At 40.7% G+C, this 19022-nt stretch overlaps 1 protein-coding gene across 20 annotated transcripts in view; it reads right to left on the bottom strand.

Moving 5' to 3' along the window:
* NOSTRIN (nitric oxide synthase trafficking) overlaps positions 1-19022 on the bottom strand; it is a 78873-nt gene that overhangs the window by 52413 nt on the left and 7438 nt on the right. For 4 of the 20 annotated variants that reach the window (XM_055108713.1, XM_034954438.2, XM_055108712.1 and 1 more), the window contains 5 exons: positions 15732-15853; positions 14741-14808; positions 11779-11916; positions 10310-10807; positions 1259-1344 (listed from right to left, as the gene is read on the bottom strand). In XM_055108713.1, coding sequence (XP_054964688.1) covers positions 1259-1344; positions 10310-10336 — 113 coding nt within the window. In that variant the 5' untranslated portion in view covers positions 10337-10807; positions 11779-11916; positions 14741-14808; positions 15732-15853. Of the gene's footprint in view, positions 1-1258; positions 1345-10309; positions 10808-11778; positions 11917-14740; positions 14809-15731; positions 15859-19022 lie in introns of all 20 variants that reach the window. The other 16 variants (XM_055108725.1, XM_055108714.1, XM_055108723.1 and 13 more) reach the window with 6 other exon arrangements.

Here is a 19022-nt window from a genome sequence, read left to right as displayed (position 1 = left end):
AAAGCTAATGTTTTCCTTTTGTCTTGACCTTGAAGGAAACCAAAACATTCCTCTCAAAAATGCTGCGGGTTGTTGAGTTTAAAAAAGGTTAAAACAAAGGGACACACTCTGCCCCTCTCTCTGCCTTTCCCACCTAAAGACAGTCCAACACTTGCTTATCTGCTCAGAGATAGTGGTGCCAGAGGATCTAGGAGCAGACTTTACTCTTCCCGTATATTTACCTTCCCACATTTTCCTGCCTTTTGGAAGCCCAAAGATGCTATTTTCTTTGTCCCTGTTAGGATTTCTGGCTCTTTGGTGAAATACTATTTAAGCATGACCCCTAAGCCACTGCCTTGAGAGAGAAATACTTTTGAACTAAGGCCTCTCCCATGTGATGGGTATAGCATGTGTTAATAAGTTTCTGCTTGTTTTTCTTTTGTTAATCTAACTCGTTTTCAGAAGAGTATCTCAACTAAGAACTTGAAAAGCGAGAGAAAAGAAATTATGTTTTCTCCCCTACAACCTACTAATTCAGGATGCAATCAATCCATGGCATCTTTGGTCTTATGGCACACATTCATTATTTTAAATTTGAAATGGTTTAAACAGTCTTCTGAAGGTCTCTTTAGAGTTGCTTATTACGGAGCTATCTAGAAGTAGGGAAAAGGCCTAAAAGGTCCCTTATAACCAAATTCACTCCTTGGGTTTTCTCATTTCAAGCAGGGCTTTCATAACTTTCTTGACTGAGTTAAATGTGCTCATTTCAGCACAGTGAACAGGTTTACACATGATCATACCTAGTACTAAGAAGACAATGCTGAAAATGGTGACTTTTCATTCATCCACCTGACAGTGACTAAGGAAATCAAAAGGCCAGGCTCTAAGAGGTCAGCATACAATGATGAGTAAGACTGCCTCTGCCCTTCTAGGGGAGAGAAAAATGTAAATAATTGCTGTCGGTGTGAAAAGTACAATAATGAGACTGCATCAGATCCAACAGTGGGCCCCAGGAGAGGGTAATAAACCCAGTCTGAGGAATCAGAAGAGACTTGACTGAGCCTTCCTAAGCTGAATTACTTCCTGCTGTTTCTTGATTTTTATGGCATCCAGTTGATAAATGTGCAATAGGGGAGAATCACTCTTCAAGCAATCTCTCGAGTACCAAAATATAACACCACATTCTGGAAAGTAGGACAGCTTGTAATCACTCCTCCAGTCATATCACTTGCTACAACTAAAGAGGAAGAACCATTTATTGCAAACGTGCATTTTGTACCTTTGCTGAAGAACAGATGTGACCTGTTTGCAGAAATTCTCTCCATTTTGAGAAAACTCCTTTAGGTTCTTGTATACTTTATTATACTGAAAAACAAGAAAAATAACAAAAAAAAACAATGAACAGGAAGATTACGAGCAACTCTGAAGATAGAGCACCTATAAATTCAGAAAACTACTATAACCATGACTGTCATTATAAAGGATCGTGCAGCTACAGGCATTTATACCTTTTGGATGAGTTCTTAAAATAAAGATGAAGTCTCTTCTACCTGGATATGAAAGACCCAGGAGAACTTTTCAAAAATGAAGCTGATCTATTTCTCCCCTTGGCCAAATGCAAACAATTCAGCAGTGGGGTGCATTTGGAGTCTGGTTTCCTGTCACCCCTATTGTTCCCAGGAAGGACAAAAAAATACATTCTGAAGGACACCACATAACTATTTTATGTCCCCTCCTGCACATATAAACTTCAAAATAATATTTCTGGGGCTCATGACAAACTATGAGCCATTAGAGTGAGCCTTTCTTGTCTGAGATATGAAACTGTCAGTAAATAACCTGGTAAGACAACTTTGTCCTAGTCCTCTCTCTGTCTCATTTAATTCCAGTAAGAAAAATGTTATCATAATGAGTTGAACATTTTGGTTAAACCAAACCGTTATAAATTTATTAATTACCCTTTATAAATTCATGTATATTTGAATTTATCCTGCAGACACGAGAATTTCCAGTAAAAGTTTTTGTCATTTGATTTAGAACTCCACAATGTCTTCCTGGAAACTATAAATGTAGACATTGATGACAACAGATTTTAAGTGCCCAAACAGAGAAGCTAAATGTCAATTGATTCTGCAGCTTTTTCTGACACAGAGCAAGTGAATTAGATGATGGAATATCCCAGACACACTCTCTCATGGTTTCCATCTGGGAGGTGCAACAGCAGATTGCATTTTTCAAAATGAGATTTTACATAAGAGGACCCAAATTCAGTATGGACTGAGGGCTGCGCTGTTCTTTGCTCATACAATGAGCCAGCCTATTCCAGTGTTCAAATATCGCCAGCATTCAGTTGGGCACCATATCGAGAAGGGAAAAAGGAAGGAAATTCACATTTACTGAGTGCCTCCTATTGCAGCAGGCACATTCACAAACACACAACCCCTCAGGGCCCAGAAAGCCATTCAGTCAACAAAGCACTTGGTATGTGGTGCTTAGCAGAGTATCAAACTAAGGACATAGGGTGACAGAGGAGGAAAGACCTAAAGAAATGAGGTAATCCAGGTCCCTACCTTTGGGGATGGAACAAACCAGTGCCTAGGATACAGGAACAGTCTTACCATATCTATTTACCCTTATGCAGTAGTTTAACTTTCCTGTGAATTTAACACAGAAAGCTGTGATAGGACTTGGTAGATGTATATTAATATTAGCAAACCACTTCCTTGAAACTGCTTGGGACACAAGGAGAGTGGTGAGGGTGCAAAGCTTTAATGAGGAAATTGCTAATTTCTAAAGCAGAGTTTGTAAAATCCTGTGGCTGCTGGCACCAGTCAGGCACCTGAATGAGTGAGGAGGAGGGTGAGGACCGTGAACTGGTGAGGCAGCTGCTAGAACCATTCTGGCCCATCACTGCCACCTGGAATGTGGCCCAGAAAAGCCAGATCTCCCACTTTGTCCAAAAAAGCTGAAATCAGGATTTGCATCCAAAACATGATTTTTTTTTAATGGTAGCAAACAATTCACAAATTAAAAACCTCTCTGCAGTGTAAATAAAACACGCTTGTAGTGAGGTTCCAATTTGTAGCCTCTCTCATGAAGGAAAAATAATCCTCCTGTCAGAGTCATGAAAGTAAAATCACTATTTGGCAATCAAGCTTTCTAATTTTTACTTCCAATAAAACTAACTTTTTATTATTTTTATTATTTATTTTTTATATTTATATATAAATATTAAATATATAAATATTTTAATAAAATAATATAATAATATATTTATTATTATCAGACCATATATGAATGGTCTGATACTATTAAGGCCTCCTTCCTCCCCTTACAGCACACTGGGAAAGTTTAAGGGAGTATTTTCAAATTGTGAGAAGACCTGCAGTAAAGAAACTTGTTTAACCTCTTTGTTTACTCCTACGTTACCTAAACATTTCCACTAGATTTCTCCCTAAGCCTTTTGTTTTCTTCTATAATACTTAATAGCATCCCATGAAACACACCTCAGTGTCATGAGAAGAAAATGCCTAAATGTTTAGTGGGGTACATGCTCCTGAAATAAGGTCATTTCTCAGCCTCCCTCACGCTTTGATCTATAACCATGTGACTGAAAGCTATCCAAGGAGATGTGAGGGAAGGTTTTGTATGAGGTTTCAGTAAAGGCTTGTTTGCCCTCTTTTCTTCCTTCTGGACTTGAAAATGAAGGCCAAAGCCATAAAGTGGTATTGAGATTGGACATAATGCATTAAGATCACAGAGTGGAAAGAGAAAAAGAGCCTGGGTCCCTGATGGCTGTGAAGAACACCACACGAGCCCTCAACTCTCTACTTTTGGATTTATTTTATGTGTAAGAAAAATACAATGTTGTTTTTTAAAGACATATGTATTTGGGGTTTTTCTAATATGCAGCTGAACATAGTTCTAACTCATACAGGGTCTTTTTGCTTTGAATTATGAAACACTTTTATGTTTCATAACATAATGATACAGAAAATAATAATACACATTATGTACTCACTACCTAAGTTATAGAGATTGTAACACTTTGCTTCTGCTCTCTCTTTAAACAACTATTTTTTTCCTTTTCATAATTTATTTGGCTATTCTGAGGCATTTATTCTAACATATGAACATTTGTCTAATTACATTTCTTTTTAAATCCCCGTTGGGATCCTAATTGGAATTGTATTACATACATGTATCAATTTGGGAAAATTGACTTTTTAATGGTGTTTAGACTTTCTATCCAAGGACATAGTAAGTTTTTGCATTTGTTCAAATTTTATTTTATGTTCAATAAAATTTTATGATTTTCTTTATAGGTCCTGTGGCTTTCTTATTTGATTTATTTAGAAATATCTCACAGTATTAAGCTATGGATTTTTATGTATTGTCTTATTGACTTCTCTCCAGCCCACAGCAAAGCAGAAACAAAGACTCAACAAAAAGCCATGGGGCCTTGTGCAAGAGAGAAAGACCTGGATGCATGTTTACGGAGTAAATTCTTCTGCTCTCAAACACACTATAAAGCTGGGGCTGAGGATGGGAGAAAAGAAAGCAGAGAGATGGATTCGAGGGATTTAGAGTGGGAAGGAGAAAAAGAACCTCCCATTAGGGGAAGCAGGAGTGGAAGGAAGGGACTCTGAGATGAAATGTCCTAAGGGAAAGGCCCTACCAGTCCACCATCGCCACAGGATAGTCTGCACATAGAAGTTACCTATGGGAGAGAACAAGGGACCCTGGACATCAAGCATGGAATGGGGGCATGTAGAGAAAACTCTGCTCATAACCAATGTAGAAATGAGTAGAACCAGTTGAGAATTTTTCTATGTGCTTGGGTTACAGGGGCTGCTGCATTTCCTAAACTTATCAAGCCATCAAAACTCCCTCAGACACATTTTTAAATACTGTCTCAAGGGAACTAGTTTTAGGAGGCTAGGCCATGCTGAAAGTTTATAAGCCAGTGATTGAAAACTCAATTGCCTTCAGTGGTAGTGGTGAAGCCTGTGGCAAAGGCATTCACATTCAACCTCTTAAAATAAGGGGCTGCTGGAACAAAGCACAGTCTACGGCTTCCATTGACCCTTGGGCTACCAGGTCTAGATTTTGGAAGATAATTTTCTGTCATTTCATAGACCAGTACTTTCTAACTTTTGTCCCCAAATGGTGCACATAGCAAATATTTGTACTGGAAGAGTGTGGTAAATGGACAAAATTGTTCCAGGAAGAGGGAACTGGCCCATGGCTTTGCCTCGTACCTCGCTCCCAGCCATACTCTGCCAATTCAAGGGTGCAGAGGATTTGTGTCTAAGGTACACCTGTAACCCACCCTCAAACCTCAAACTCCAGTATGCCCAGGCACATGCAAGTTGCGAAGATCTTCATACTTGTTGTTAATTTAGCGATCAGATAAGAGATGTGCTTATAAGAGCAATGGAGAGAATCTTTACCCTTGATCCTATATACTATACGCCAAAAATTCCCCCAACAAACCTTGATCCAGATTGAGATAAAGGTGACATCAATAAATAAAAGATTTGCTAAGAATATTTTCATTATCCCAGCATAAACCCTTATTTAGAATCAATGATTCTGTACTTTTCATTATGTACCATCTACTGAGACTTGGAGACAAAAACTGTGAAAAGCAGACCCACTTAAATGCTACAGCAGACTTCCAGAGACCATATAGTTCTCTCTCTCTCTCTCTGTGTGTGTGTGTGTGTGTGTGTGTATGTGTGTGTGTGTTCAGAAAATCTTGGAACTTACCTGCTTTGTGGGGGTGAAATCACTTGACTTTAGTTTTGGTTGTCTCACTCCTACCTCACCACACTCCCACCCACCAGAGAGGACTCTGAAAGGGTTCCATGGAGCACAGTTTGCAAGCCACCAAAGTCTAATTCCCTTATTTACAGTTAAGACCCAAAGAGATAAGGATAACCTAATTAGTTAGAGACAGAGTTGTGATTAGAAATGTTAGGTATGAAAATCAATTAGAGAATCCATCAGAAACAAATACATTTATAAATGGCTAATCTGTAAAATCACACTAAGTTTACTCCAAGTTATAGTAGCCTTTAAGTGTTATGTGCAATACAGCTGGCTTCTTGATGTCATTAACCAGCACAAGAAGAAGGGCTTGCTGAGAAGAAGTGCAGTCAGGTGGAAGGCAATTTTGGTGTTCTTTTCCTACCCATTGAGCTTTTAAATATCCTAACCCCCTATCAAATATTCATTCCAGGGAATAATCTACTATTGATTCTACATCTCCATATGAATTCATATTAATATGCTGCTTCTCCTGGGGACCATTAATTATTGGGGAAAAAAACATTATGAGGTTTTTCTCCCCTGATAAAGGGATTTCAGTCTGGTAGTGGAATACCTGGGATCTTCCTGAGCCCCTAAAAAAATAATAACCCCTTCTCAAATAGACAACTGGTCTATTTGACAGACATTTCCCATTCGGCCATTAGGAAAATGTTTCTTCCCAGCACTTGTAAGCAAATTCTGTTGATAAATATAGCCATTACAAAAAACATTTAGTAATCCAGCCAGTCAGCACATGAAATGTTTAGACAGGTGACTTGTAAAGATTATAAAGTGCCTATATCAAGCTTGGCCTATCTGCTCTTTCTGCTTGAATGATTAAGAGGGTTAAATTTAGTTCTAGAAAAAGTTATAGAAAAATTTATTTTTATTGATGCTAGTACAGAAGAATTTTTTTTGATTAGTGATGATCCTCACAGTGTTAAAGAAACCATGATATTCCACTTAAATTTAACACAATGAACTTTGCTGACTGCCTTTACTATGCCAGGCACTGTGCTACTGATATCATGTGAGTTCTGATTCACTGGGGGTGATGTTTCAAAGCACTGCCCCTCTCTGAAGGGATTCCATGTACTTGTTCACCATCTGCGTAGTATTTGGAATCCCTGTGGCAGACTGTCATAGATTACGGGATATGGAACATTAAAGAGCATAGTCTACTCCATCCTTTCCTCCTTTTACTTTACACACGAGGAAACAGAGGTCCAAGAAATGTGGAATGGCATGTTACACATCTCACTGATGCACACTGGGGAGGCTGTGGGCCACGTGACACCGATGCCATATGCAGCCTCCTTCTGTATTTTTGCAGTGAGTCAGATTCTCCTAGGAGCTACGGACCATGGCACCGGCACCATCTGAGTTAGTGACAGTCATTGTCTGATATCCAGGCTAAGCCACCAAGATGGGAAGCTCAGGTTGGCATCTGAGCCAGGTTACCAACCTGAGGAGCAGCCTGGTGCCATTTCAATGGCCGATGACATGCGGGGAGGGGCTGACTGTGTGGCGCCCAGAAGACTTGCTTTGACAGACCCCTTCCTGGATACTGTATGAGTGTGTAAAAAGCAAAAATTTGGCTACAGCTTGTTACTTGTCCTTGATTTCTATGTGATTGTTTGATAGGAAGGTGCTATTAATACTTTCTTATGATCGGATTCTTTCCCTTAGAGATAATTGGATCTTACTTCCTCGCCTTTCTTGCACATGGATTTGAAGATGAGTTCCCTAGACATATTTTTAGGTTTAAGAGCTAAACCTAAACCTTCATAGGCAATGAAACATCAAGGCCCAAAGCCAATTCTTTTCCTTGTCAAAAACAGAACTTTAAAGATATCTTACAGATATCTTTTTCAAATAAGTTCTGACACTCTCAAGATTAATCCTGCACAGCATTTAGGCAATCTTATGCCACCCTGGCAACAATTTGAACTCAAACACTGACCTTGCTCTTTGAGGTTGAAAGGCCCAGCTGTCAGTCTATTTTGCCCATTAGAGCTTGATCTAAAAGAGATTTTTAAATCTTTTTGTACCATGAGCTCTTTTTGTAGTCTCATGAAACCTATTTGATTCAGAATAACATTTTTAAGTAGCGTAGGGTTACAAAGGAAATGAATTATATATTTTTTAGAATGTATTTTTAAAATTATGATATTATGTGCTTTTTTATTAACATACTAAATTACATATCTTAAGTATTACCAACATTTTGAAGTCAGGTTGAATGTAAATATTTCTAGATATGTGCAACAACTGTAATGTTATTATAAAATTTCTGATTTTTATTGGTTACAAAGTCACAGACACTATACAGATATTACTAATAGTATTGGGGCTTGTTGCCTATATTCTGGATTGAATAAAATTCTAAATTTCAGTTAGAAATTAGTACAAATAGAGATTTTTTTTCACTGAAGTTCATGCAACCCACTGAGTTGCATACATGGGTACATTGGTGTGGGCCCGGTTAAGAACAGTAGCTAAGCTAATACTTTATGAATTGTGCTCTGTGCAACTCTAGGGACTCATGGAAGGGGACATTTTGCAGGTGGTTAAAGCTTTGGGTTCTTTTATAAAACTACCTAAATGTTTCATGAGGCACTCATTTGCAGTCCATTTCCTTGTCTTATTTTGTTCCCAAACCGCAGATTCATCTTCACATAGCATTGTTCCCCAAGTACAAGCTAAGAATGTGCCAGGAAATCAACTTGAACACTTGATTAAGATGAAACAATTGCAAATAAATAAATGTTCTGTGACTTTAGAGGGTTTGGAAACCCAGGCTGAAGGGATATCCGCCCTCCCCATGACTCCCGGATACTTTTGGTGGCAATGAGCCCATACAGATGACCTTCAAAGTTTTAGACAAGGACAGGAGTCCTTGGCCCAGCATAGCACAAGGAACTATTCAGCATGCCAGGGAGTGGAGCTTTAAGCAGACACAGAAGTGTGGTTATGGGTTGCCTTGGGGGCTGCTGAAAGAAAACATTTCTCCACATCTGAAGACTGACTTTGCTGCCTACAAAAAGGATGTTAGACCTTCAGTTTCTTTTTTATGGATTTATTTCTTCTTCTCTTTTTAAACTTAATTAAAGCTGCCCACCATTTCCCTGTCTTCTGTCCATTACACCCTTCCCCTGGTGTTAATTTTCTTTTTTGGTTACTATTAGCGCCAAGATTTTGCTGCCACCTACCCCATCCCTGTCCTGGCCTGCCGCCCCTATACAAAAACATTGAGGTAGGAGTGTTGAGACAGGAGAGGATTTAACAGTTTAGTAAGGGAGCAACCTCAAGGAGAGAAAAATAAATGATAAAAGACTTTTTAAAAATTATTCATAATTAACAATGGAGAGAACACTGAGATTGAAGTAATTAAAGGGGGAAGTTTCACTCTTAAAAATCTATATATAACCATATCATTGGAATTTGTTTCTACATTAAGCACAAATTATTTCTGTATTTAAAAAAGGAAAATTAGGCAGAATTGGCTACTATGTTGTCATTATTAAAATTACTAGTCATTTATGAGTTCATCTCATTTAGCTCATCTGATTTTCTGCAATAGTAACTATAGTTCCATTTTTTTCCAACCATGTGCTTTTCTTATCCATTGAATAAACAAAAAGGCAATCAATAATCCTCTGCCGATCTTTTTCTTTATGGCTTTATCTCAGCGCCCATTTATCTGCCACCCCACAGTTTGTGTTATCAATACATGAAGGATGACTGCAACCTCCTGCTTATGATGTCACCAATCTTAGCTTTTCAGCCCCATGTGTTGGGATAAAACACTGACCCTCCTTAATTACTTTATTTTCAAAGTAAACATATCCCCCCCTTTATTTTAGTTGCTTCTTATTTCCTAAATTACATCTCTGCTATTGCCGCCAGAGACCTCACAATGTCTTTGGACTTCTGACCAAACTTATATTTTTGGTAGTGCTCCAAACATTACTAAAACGAACAAACATGGAACAAACACGCTGCTAAACCAGTCTGAGAGCCACTGCAGGCCAGGCAGAGTGGGGAGTCTATCCTTCCTCCTGCAGGACTTGTGATCCTTGACTCAAAAAAATGAGGGTGAAAAGGCACAAAAACTCTCCTCCCTCACTTTATTCTCAGAGCCAAAAATTGGCTGCAGACATTCTGTGTGTTTTTGTATCCACTCCACACACGATGTTGGCACCATGGGTGTATGTCTTAAGAATGTTTTCCAAACAGCCACCATCTGGATCCAAATATGAGGCTTTACTCACTCAAAACTTTTTCCAAGAATATGAGAAGGAAAGATGACAATTACCTGCCCTGTCATTTCCTAGAAAAAGCTCTGTTTTTAAACTGAACCAAAGAAAAACCACAAACTTTTGTACCACAGCCAATATCTAAATGTGTTTGATTTCTGAGTGTCTCAAATTTCTTAAGTTAAAATCCATTAATATACAAATCCACCCTCCACCCTCCTCACACGCAGGCACACAAACCACACTGAGCTACTCACCGGACAATCTGTCAGTGGGTCCCTCATGTTGAAATGTGTCTGGCTTTTGTCCTTTCACCTACGCTCCAGCATTCTGGACACTGTAATCAAGGTTGGGTGTGTCCTGGACTTCCGGGATTCAAAGGGCCTAGAGTACGTCAGTCCTTGTCAAACATTCCAAGGAGGAAGTCCCAGCCCTGGACTTTCATCCCGTTTGTGTCCTGAGAAAGTAAAGAACTGCTCTGGGTCAAGACGGCCAGGGTGAGATAGTGAGAATGACTTCTGTAAACCCTCAGAGGGCAAGATCCTGAGTCCTGAACGGCGTAACATTGAGAGAAGGCAGAGAAGCTGTAACATGTCTCCAATAATTCTTGCGCTTGGTCTGACAGTGCAGGAACACATATCCTCTCAGCTTGCAGTATTAATCATGCTTTTTATTTTCTGTATTGTATGATGCTTTCACCTTTGGGGACCTCATCGACTTGGAGACAGACTGCCTCTCTGAGGGTTAGCTAATTCCTAGAGAGAGCAAACAACTGGCCTGTGAGCACTCCTTTAATATGCAAACCAACAAATCCAGAGCCCAAACCCCCCACCATCTCCGTTACCCAGTTCTCAAATACCAAGCCCATATTCCCCCACCCCCTAAATCCCACAGGGCCAGACACCAAACAACTAGGAACCTACACCTATAGAACTATAACTATAGAATGTTCAGAAACAGCTATCAGGAGCAAAGCGTACATTAACCACTTCTCTGAGCCTAACTCCACACTCGCTCCAGCCCCAACAGGATCAAGAGGCTAAGCTTTCAATGTAAAGAAAAAATTGCCTAGATCTGGCCTCATTTTTCATCACTCAAAAGGATAGACAGAACAAGAACTCAACCACAGCTTGAGTTCTATTGCATTCCCTGTACCTGCAGTCCCAGTTGCCAATCATTAGATTTCCAATGAATGGCCTATTGATGTATGACAGCCACTTGCTAGACTGTGGACAGTTCTGTTTGACTGGCAGGCAAGGGCAGGCCCCAGTTTGAAAGGAGCTCCATCAACACAGTCCAGTGGAACACTTCAGAGTTTAAAAGCATTCAGTTTTCACCTGACTGGCTGACTCAGCCTCCATTCACCTGCCCCTGGTGTGCAGGCTCCATTCAAAGTCCCTAGAAATAAGCCAGTTGCAGTGGCTCATGCATGTAATCCAAGCACTTTGGGAGGCCGAGCCTAGAGGGTCACTTGAGGCCAGGAGTTTGAGAGCAGCCTGGGCAATATAGCAAGAGATTCCTATCTCTATAATTTTTTTTTTTTTAATTAGGATGTGGTGGTATGTGCCTGTAGTCCCAGCTACTCAAGAGGTTGAGGCAGAAAGATTTCTTGGGTCTAGGGGTTCAAAGCTGGGCAATAGAGTGAGACTCTACTTCTAAAAAAAAAAAAAAAAGCTTCCAGAAACAACATAGAAGAGTCAGGGGACAATTAAGGAAAAGAACTTGCCTTGCAACAAGAGTGGAGAGGAGGGGTCTTTTCCACACACTTAATGCCCTCCCTCTTTGCTTATCCAAAGAACTTGATCACTGGAGGTTACAACAATCTTGGGTAGCTACCACAGGGCTAGAATTAGACAAAGCAACTCTGTATAATAAAAGAAATTTAGGTCAGGCACAGTGGCACACACCTGTAATCTTAGCACTTTGGGAGGCTGAGATGGGAAGACTGCTTGAGGCCAGGAGTTCGAGACCAGCCTGGTCAACATAGCAAGACCCCATCTCTTTTTTTTTTTTTTTTTTTTTAAAGAAATTTAGAGACAGGATATACACTGAGGTTAATAACATGTAACTCAAATTCCCACTTGAGAGGGCTTCTCTGCCCTCAGAGATTTTAGATAAACTTGTCCGGAGCCACCGTTCCAGGACTTGGGACAGCTCAATGTTTTCTCTGTGATTCCTGCCCCATTTTTCTTGCTGTTCTGTGTTTCATTTCAGTCCCAACTGAGTCCAAACTGAGGAAATTGGCCTCCCTTGCCAGTTTCCATAAGAAGTGCTGTCACACAAAGCCTACTGTGATCTTTGTATATGAATTATAGATTGGTAGGGTACTCCTATCTCCAAACTCCTCATGTGTGCCATTCCCAGTGGGCTGACTAGCTTTCCCTCAGACCTCCTGGACATCTGCTGAATTAAAATCCTTCCATCTTGCTCCTGTCTGCCACTGGGCTGTTGTAAGGGCAGCAGGGCATCCCGGCTGAATCCAGACTGAGAATTAGAATTTGGCTATTTGCTGAGCTTCTGGGAGGAATGTTTGAATGTGCAAAAAGCCTTGATTTTGGAGGTCAGAAATAGGTTGGTATCGTTTATCCTTTGTCACAATAATGCTGTGTAACAAACAGAAACCCAGTGGCTTCAAATGACAGAGACTTTATTTGGTTCACAAATCTGTAGTTTAGCTGGGTGGATCTTCAGGTGTCCCCTGACCTCACTCATGTAAAAGCAGGTCATCTACACAGGGCTTGGCATCTGGGCTTTTCTGGTCAGGGGGCTGGCTGGGAGCTAGCTGTTGGCTGAGGCCGTATTTCATCAGCTGGTAGTCTAACCAGGCTCTTCTCAGGGTATGGCAGAGGAGCCACAAGAGTGAGTGGAAGAGCTCGAGGCCTCTGGAGGTACAGCTTAAAATGGACATCCCATCATTTCAGCCACATCCAGCTGATCAAAGCCAGTCATGGGCCAGCCCAGATTAAAGGGGTGAGGAGAGCTTCCACTTCATAATAGGAGGAACTTAGTGTCCCATTGCAAAGGGCATAGAGACAGAGAGGGGCAGACAATTGGAGTTAGTTTTCCATTCAATTTACTACAATGGCTGCTTAATATTTGTTCTTGAATGACTAGAGATAAAGCAGCAAGGACAAGGAGCAGGTGGCTGGTATATGTCTTTCTTTCCCTCTCCCCAATCCAGCCTGGGGTGACACGTTTTGAACCTCAGCAGACTGGGGTTAGGAAGAGAAACAAGAGGACCTAAATCATAAAAGACTCTAGACGGATAAGGGCTGTTCTCTCCTCTGACCCCACATTCCACCCTACACATACTCTGCTAAGGAGCACAGCAAAAAGCACCTCTCCTGGGTATGGGTTGTGAGGAGGCAGCAGCAGGGAGAACCTGCTAAGGTGTCTTCAGCCACTGAGGCTCAGGTAGGTGAGGCATCTTAATGAGAAGGATAGAGCAGACCGCAGTGAGCACATTTGTCCCCGAGCATGTGAGAATTCCTCCAGTCCCCAGAAATGGCCCAAGGGGACTTTGGGAGGAGGAGACTGAGTTCTCATGTGAGTAAGAGGAGCATAAGAATCTTGTAGTTTTGGAATTAATATTAACAACCTCATTTGTACCTACAGGTTGATGAGAATGTGAACCTAAAGGAAAAAACAACGGAGGCCAACTTAATATAAGTAGAGCATTTACTTGGGCCAAGCTTGAGGGCTGCAACCCAAGAGCATAGTTTCAAGTGGCCCTGAGTATACGCTCTGGTTAGCAGCAGGTACAAGTAGGTTTTCAAAGGAGAAGAAGAGGAAGAGGAAGCTCCTGAGTTGTTTGCCAAGAATTTCCATGAAAATAACACAAGCTATTGATTGGCTATACACTGTTCTGTGTATCACAAATTCCAGGACCATAAAGATAGCAGATGAGGCAGCTAGTCAGGAACAAAATGCCTTTACATGATTGCTTCTAGGCGTGGGTTCAAGGAGGCAGAGCAAGACTTGAGCCCCATACTCCTCTCTCTGGGCCTGATAAATTTTGCGTACCTCATATAGCTCAGACTGCTCTAAGCCATTTTTCTTTTCTCAAGAACTATCTTCTGTCTGTCTGTCTGTCTATCTATCGATCGATTGATCAATCGAAGCATCTCCTCCAAGAAGGTATGCCATTCACACTTTCTGAAAATTTTAATGCACAAAGAGTCCTTTTGAGTTCTCTGTTCTCAGATTCGTCTCTGGTCCTACATTTCTGACCCGCACTCATACTCTGGCTGCTTTCCTGCCTGGCTTCCGGTTAGATTTACTGTCTGACCTCTCCTATCCTAATCTTCCTGCTTTCTTTCTCAGTCTCTGCTCAGCATGTGCCTTCCTGGTATGGCCTCTCTGCAGAAAGAAAACCTGCAACGGATTCCCTTCCAGGGTCTGGCCTGGAAGCTGCTCTGCTGGACTCCAACTTTGACATGTTGTGCTGCCTCTAAGGGGAGTTAACAACATGAGTACGCATTTATGAAGTATTCACAAATATTGGGTGTTGGTAAGCTAGTAAGAAAAAGGAGCCCAAATGTAATAGAAGCTCATGGCAATTCAAAACTTGCCTTGGAAGTTTCTTTAGTAGCCAAAGCGTGCAAAGAATTGGCAACAGCATGAATGTCATCAATTGAGACCTAGTTAAATACTTTATGGTAATATGAGCCCACATTTAAAGGACATACCACGTGTCAGGCACCATTCTAAGTGTTTTACAAATACAATTGGCTCTCCATATCCCTGGGTTCTGCATCTGTAGATTGAAAATAATAATTTTAAAAATAACAATAAAAATACAAATAAGTATTTATGACTATTTATATAACGTTTACATAGCATTGGGTATTATGAGTTACCTAGAGATGATTTAAAGTACATGGGAGGATGTGTGTAGGTTATATGCAAATATGACACTATTTTATATAAGGGACTTGAATATCTTTGGATTTTGATATGAGGGGGTATCCTGAAACCAATGCCCCATGGATACTGAGGGATGACTTATTAACTTATTTAATCATCACAGTTATCATTTGAGGTAGATATGTATTATTTTGATCCTTATAATACCCACAGGGCAACAGAGGCACAAGGTAGAGACAGGGTCTCACCATGTTGCCCAAGCTTGTCTCAAACTCCTGAACTCCAGCGATCCATCTGTCTTGGCCTCCCAAAGTGCTGGGATTACAGAAGTGAACCACCACACCAAGCAACATTAAAAAAAAAAAAAAATTTAAGGTTAACACTTATGCTAACTTTAATTTTAAAAAAAGAACTGACAGTTGAGATGATGACATGTTATTTTTGTATCTCTAGGATTTTGCTTATGCTGTCTCTTCCAGTGGGAAGTCCTTCTAGCTTTATGTTGGCCCAGCTGACTTTTATTTATTTCCAAAGTCTAGCTTGTGTTGCTTTCCCCAGAGAGAGTGAACTCTTGCCTTTGTACTACTGCTATCCATTGCACACATCTCTTTTACTTTGTTTATCTTATTGTGTTGAAAGTATTAGTTTAGGCTGGGTGTGGCAGCTCATGCCTGTTATCTCAATACTTTGGGAGGCTGTAGCAGAAGGGTTGCTTGAGCCCAGGAGTTCGAGACCAGCCTGGGCAACATGGTAAAACCCCATCTCTACCAAAAATAAAAAATAAAAAAACTAGTCAGGCATGGTGGTACGTACCTGTAGTCCCAGCTATTCAGGAGGCTGAGGTGGGAGGATCACCTGAGCTTGGGGAAATTGAGGCTGCAATAAGCCGTGTTCATGCCACCACACTCCATCCAGCCTGGGTGACAGAGAGAGACCTTGTCTCCAAAAAAAAAAAAAAAAAGAGAAAGAAAGAAAAGAAAAGTATGAGTTCAATGGTCTGCCTCCCACAGTACTCAGTGAGCTCCTCATAGCTAAGTATCTGGAGCAAAGTAAGTGTTCAATAAATAATTGCTTTCATTTGATTGAATTAAATACTGAGAGAGTGACTTCATTAGCAAGTTTCTCTTTTTTGGCAAGGCAGGGGATATTGTTTACGGGTAGGCCCATATCCTCAGCTATCAGGAAGCAGAGTTCAAAACACTGAGACAGAAGATAAGTGTGACCTTCTGGGCAGGAACTCTAAAATGGGAAATGGCTCCAATGCACTTGGGAGGCTCTGACACTGATTAAAATGGCCTTGACAAGCAGGAAACGAAGTAGGATTCCGCAAGAATCCCAAGGGGCCACTTAGAGAACTTTCTTGGAGGTTTGTTGGTTAAAAGATATAAACAGATGAGGTAAGGAGAGTCTTGGGACTGAGAATAAAATCGAAGAGTGCCCTAATGTTAAGAATAAGTTTGGGAGAGCTGGAGTCTAGAATGAGCAGAGTTCTGACAAGTTTGCCAAGAACATCTAAGAGAATTTTTGCTATATTCACAGCAAGATTACTGTAAAGGGACAGCCCCTGGGCTTGGGGCAGCTGGCCTGCTGGTATTGAAGACCAAGTGAGCAGGAGTACTTAGCCAAGCTGCTGGGGTCCAGCGGTTAAGGGGTCAGGTGGGAGCAGCTAGCTGTCAGCAGGCCACATCTTCAAGAGCGCTTTCTTCCTAGGACTAGCTATGACATGGGTGACACGTCTTGACACACCTTAACATGTCTTCCGAAGGCCAACTCCCGGTTCTGAGTCCTGGACGACGCCTAGTCCTTGGCCTGTTTGAGCTGACAGAGGAGCAGCAGCTTTCCCTGTTGTCACTGCATGCACATGAGTGCCATGGCAGTGTTTACCATACATGACATCACTTCCACCAATCACCCTCAGATGGAAGTGTAGAAGCAATCTCATTCTGATTAAGTTACTCTTATTTTCAGTATGGGATCATTGCAGTGATTAGTTTTCTTAATTTCCGTATCTCTCCAAAGCTGAAAGATACATTTCTGAAGCCTTGCCTTAATGCACGTATTTTTTAAAAAATATTTTAAGGGTTTCGGCCTTTGCCCACAGCCTCAGGATGGAAGAAAAAAAACTATCCAACTTAGAAGCACTTACGAGTACTTTAAACTGTGGCAGAAGCAGTGGGGACAAACACTAATGCTGTTATTGTTAATAGCCAGCCTAATTTGTAGCATCTAAGGTAACTTTTATGCTGTTTGTACTAATTACTTTGTGTTTGTAAAAATTGCACAAAATAAGCTTTTTGCCTCATAACACTTCATTGAAATTACTTAATTTTTAAATCTGAGCCCAAATGGTCACAATTAACTTATTATATACATGCAAAACTGTCTTATAGTCAGTGTAATAGGGTTTAATTTTTATTATGCATGTCCAAATTTCATATAATTTTAAAACTCCAGGTGTTAATGGAGAAAGAAGAGGAAACCAAATAGATTAATTTGCATAAAACAAGTTAGTATAAATTTACTTTCCCACAATAAGCCCTAGGAAATGAAGACTAATGGACAACTAATTAACAGTCAAGTCATCCTATAGCTGTGATCTATGGCTTTAACTTCCAAAGGAAAGCATGAGAACAAGGACATTTTACAAATGCAGATTTGTTCAAATTATATTATATCTTCATTTAATCACCTGTGTTAATATTTATGTGCCATTACTTCCATTAAGCTCATCTGCGATCAGTCTTACAAATCTCAATTTAAATGTACACTAGAATGTCTAGTATAGAGTCGTTTTAGTCTCCAGGGCACATTATGAGTTGGGCATTTCTGCATATGTAAATAAATTGCCAACAGTGGGATTTATTCATCTTTTCCACCTTGGTCCCCTCTACACTTTATAAGTAATGGATTTATAGTTATTTCCTATAAATCATTGCCAGGTTATGGAGATGGAGTCTTAGAGAAGAAACAAAAGCATGCCAAATGCTTATTTATTGTGATTTTTTCCTGTGGCAGCAACTGAGAGGCTGGTGGATGGGTGTGGGAAGTGATAGAGCTTTACTCTTTACTGGATTTCCTTTTGCACCTTTGAAATTTTATATGCTGTGCCTGCAATACCTGTTAAAAAGTATTTACTAAGAGCCAGGTGCAGTGGCACACCTGCAATCCCAGCTACTCAGGAGGCTGAGGCAGGAGGATCCCTTGAGCCCAGGAGTTTGAGACCTGCCTAGGCAACATGGTGAGATCCCATATTAATTTTTTTTAAAGTATACATTAATTTTTTTAAGCCATTTTACACCCCTGAGACTGAGGGCACCCTGTCCACTCGAACTTAGGTTCAGTCAAACAGCCCTCTGAGTACTGTTAAAAATCATCCCCTGGGCTGGGCGTGGTAGCTCACGCCTGTAAGCCTAGCACTTTGGGAGGCCGAGGCGGGTGGATCACAAGGTCAGGAGATCGAGACCATCCTGGCTAACACAGTGAAACCCCATCTCTAGTAAAAACACAAAAAATTAGCCAGGTGCGGTGGCGGGCACCTGTAGTCCCAGCTACTCAGGAGGCTGAGGCAGGAGAATGGTGCGAACCTGGGAGGCGGAGCTTGCAGTGAGCTGAGATCGTGCCACTGCACTCCAGCCTGGGCAACAGAGCGAGACTCCGCCTCAAAAAAAAAAAAAAAAAAAAAATCATCCCTTTTGTCTTCTTACTCAAATTCTTTAATCTGTAAGTCAGCTCCCCTCACAACTCTTCTGAAATGATTCTACTGAAAAACACGAGTTCTTTCATTTTGCCTCTCTGTAGCATTTTACACAATTGATAATTCATTCATGTGTATTCATCCATTCACTCATTCATTCCGGGATGTCTTATGAAGCACCCTCTTTGTCCCAGGCATTAACAAGAGATCCAAGGAGGAACAAGTGCCAATCCCTTCTTTCAAGGACAGCAGTTTGATGAAGGAAGGTTATATTACTCTATGACAGATTATGAAGATTATGATAGATATGATGATAGATATGATAGACAGATTATGAAGATATGATATGATATAGAAGAGGTCTTTACAGAAATGTAATGGGAATTACAAAGAGGTATCCAACTCAGCCT

Source organism: Pan paniscus, chromosome 13 (genome assembly GCF_029289425.2).
Source record: "Pan paniscus chromosome 13, NHGRI_mPanPan1-v2.0_pri, whole genome shotgun sequence".
NCBI lineage: Eukaryota > Metazoa > Chordata > Mammalia > Primates > Hominidae > Pan > Pan paniscus.
Note: the sequence above shows the minus strand (reverse complement) of the source record. Positions and strands in the feature narration are given on the sequence as shown.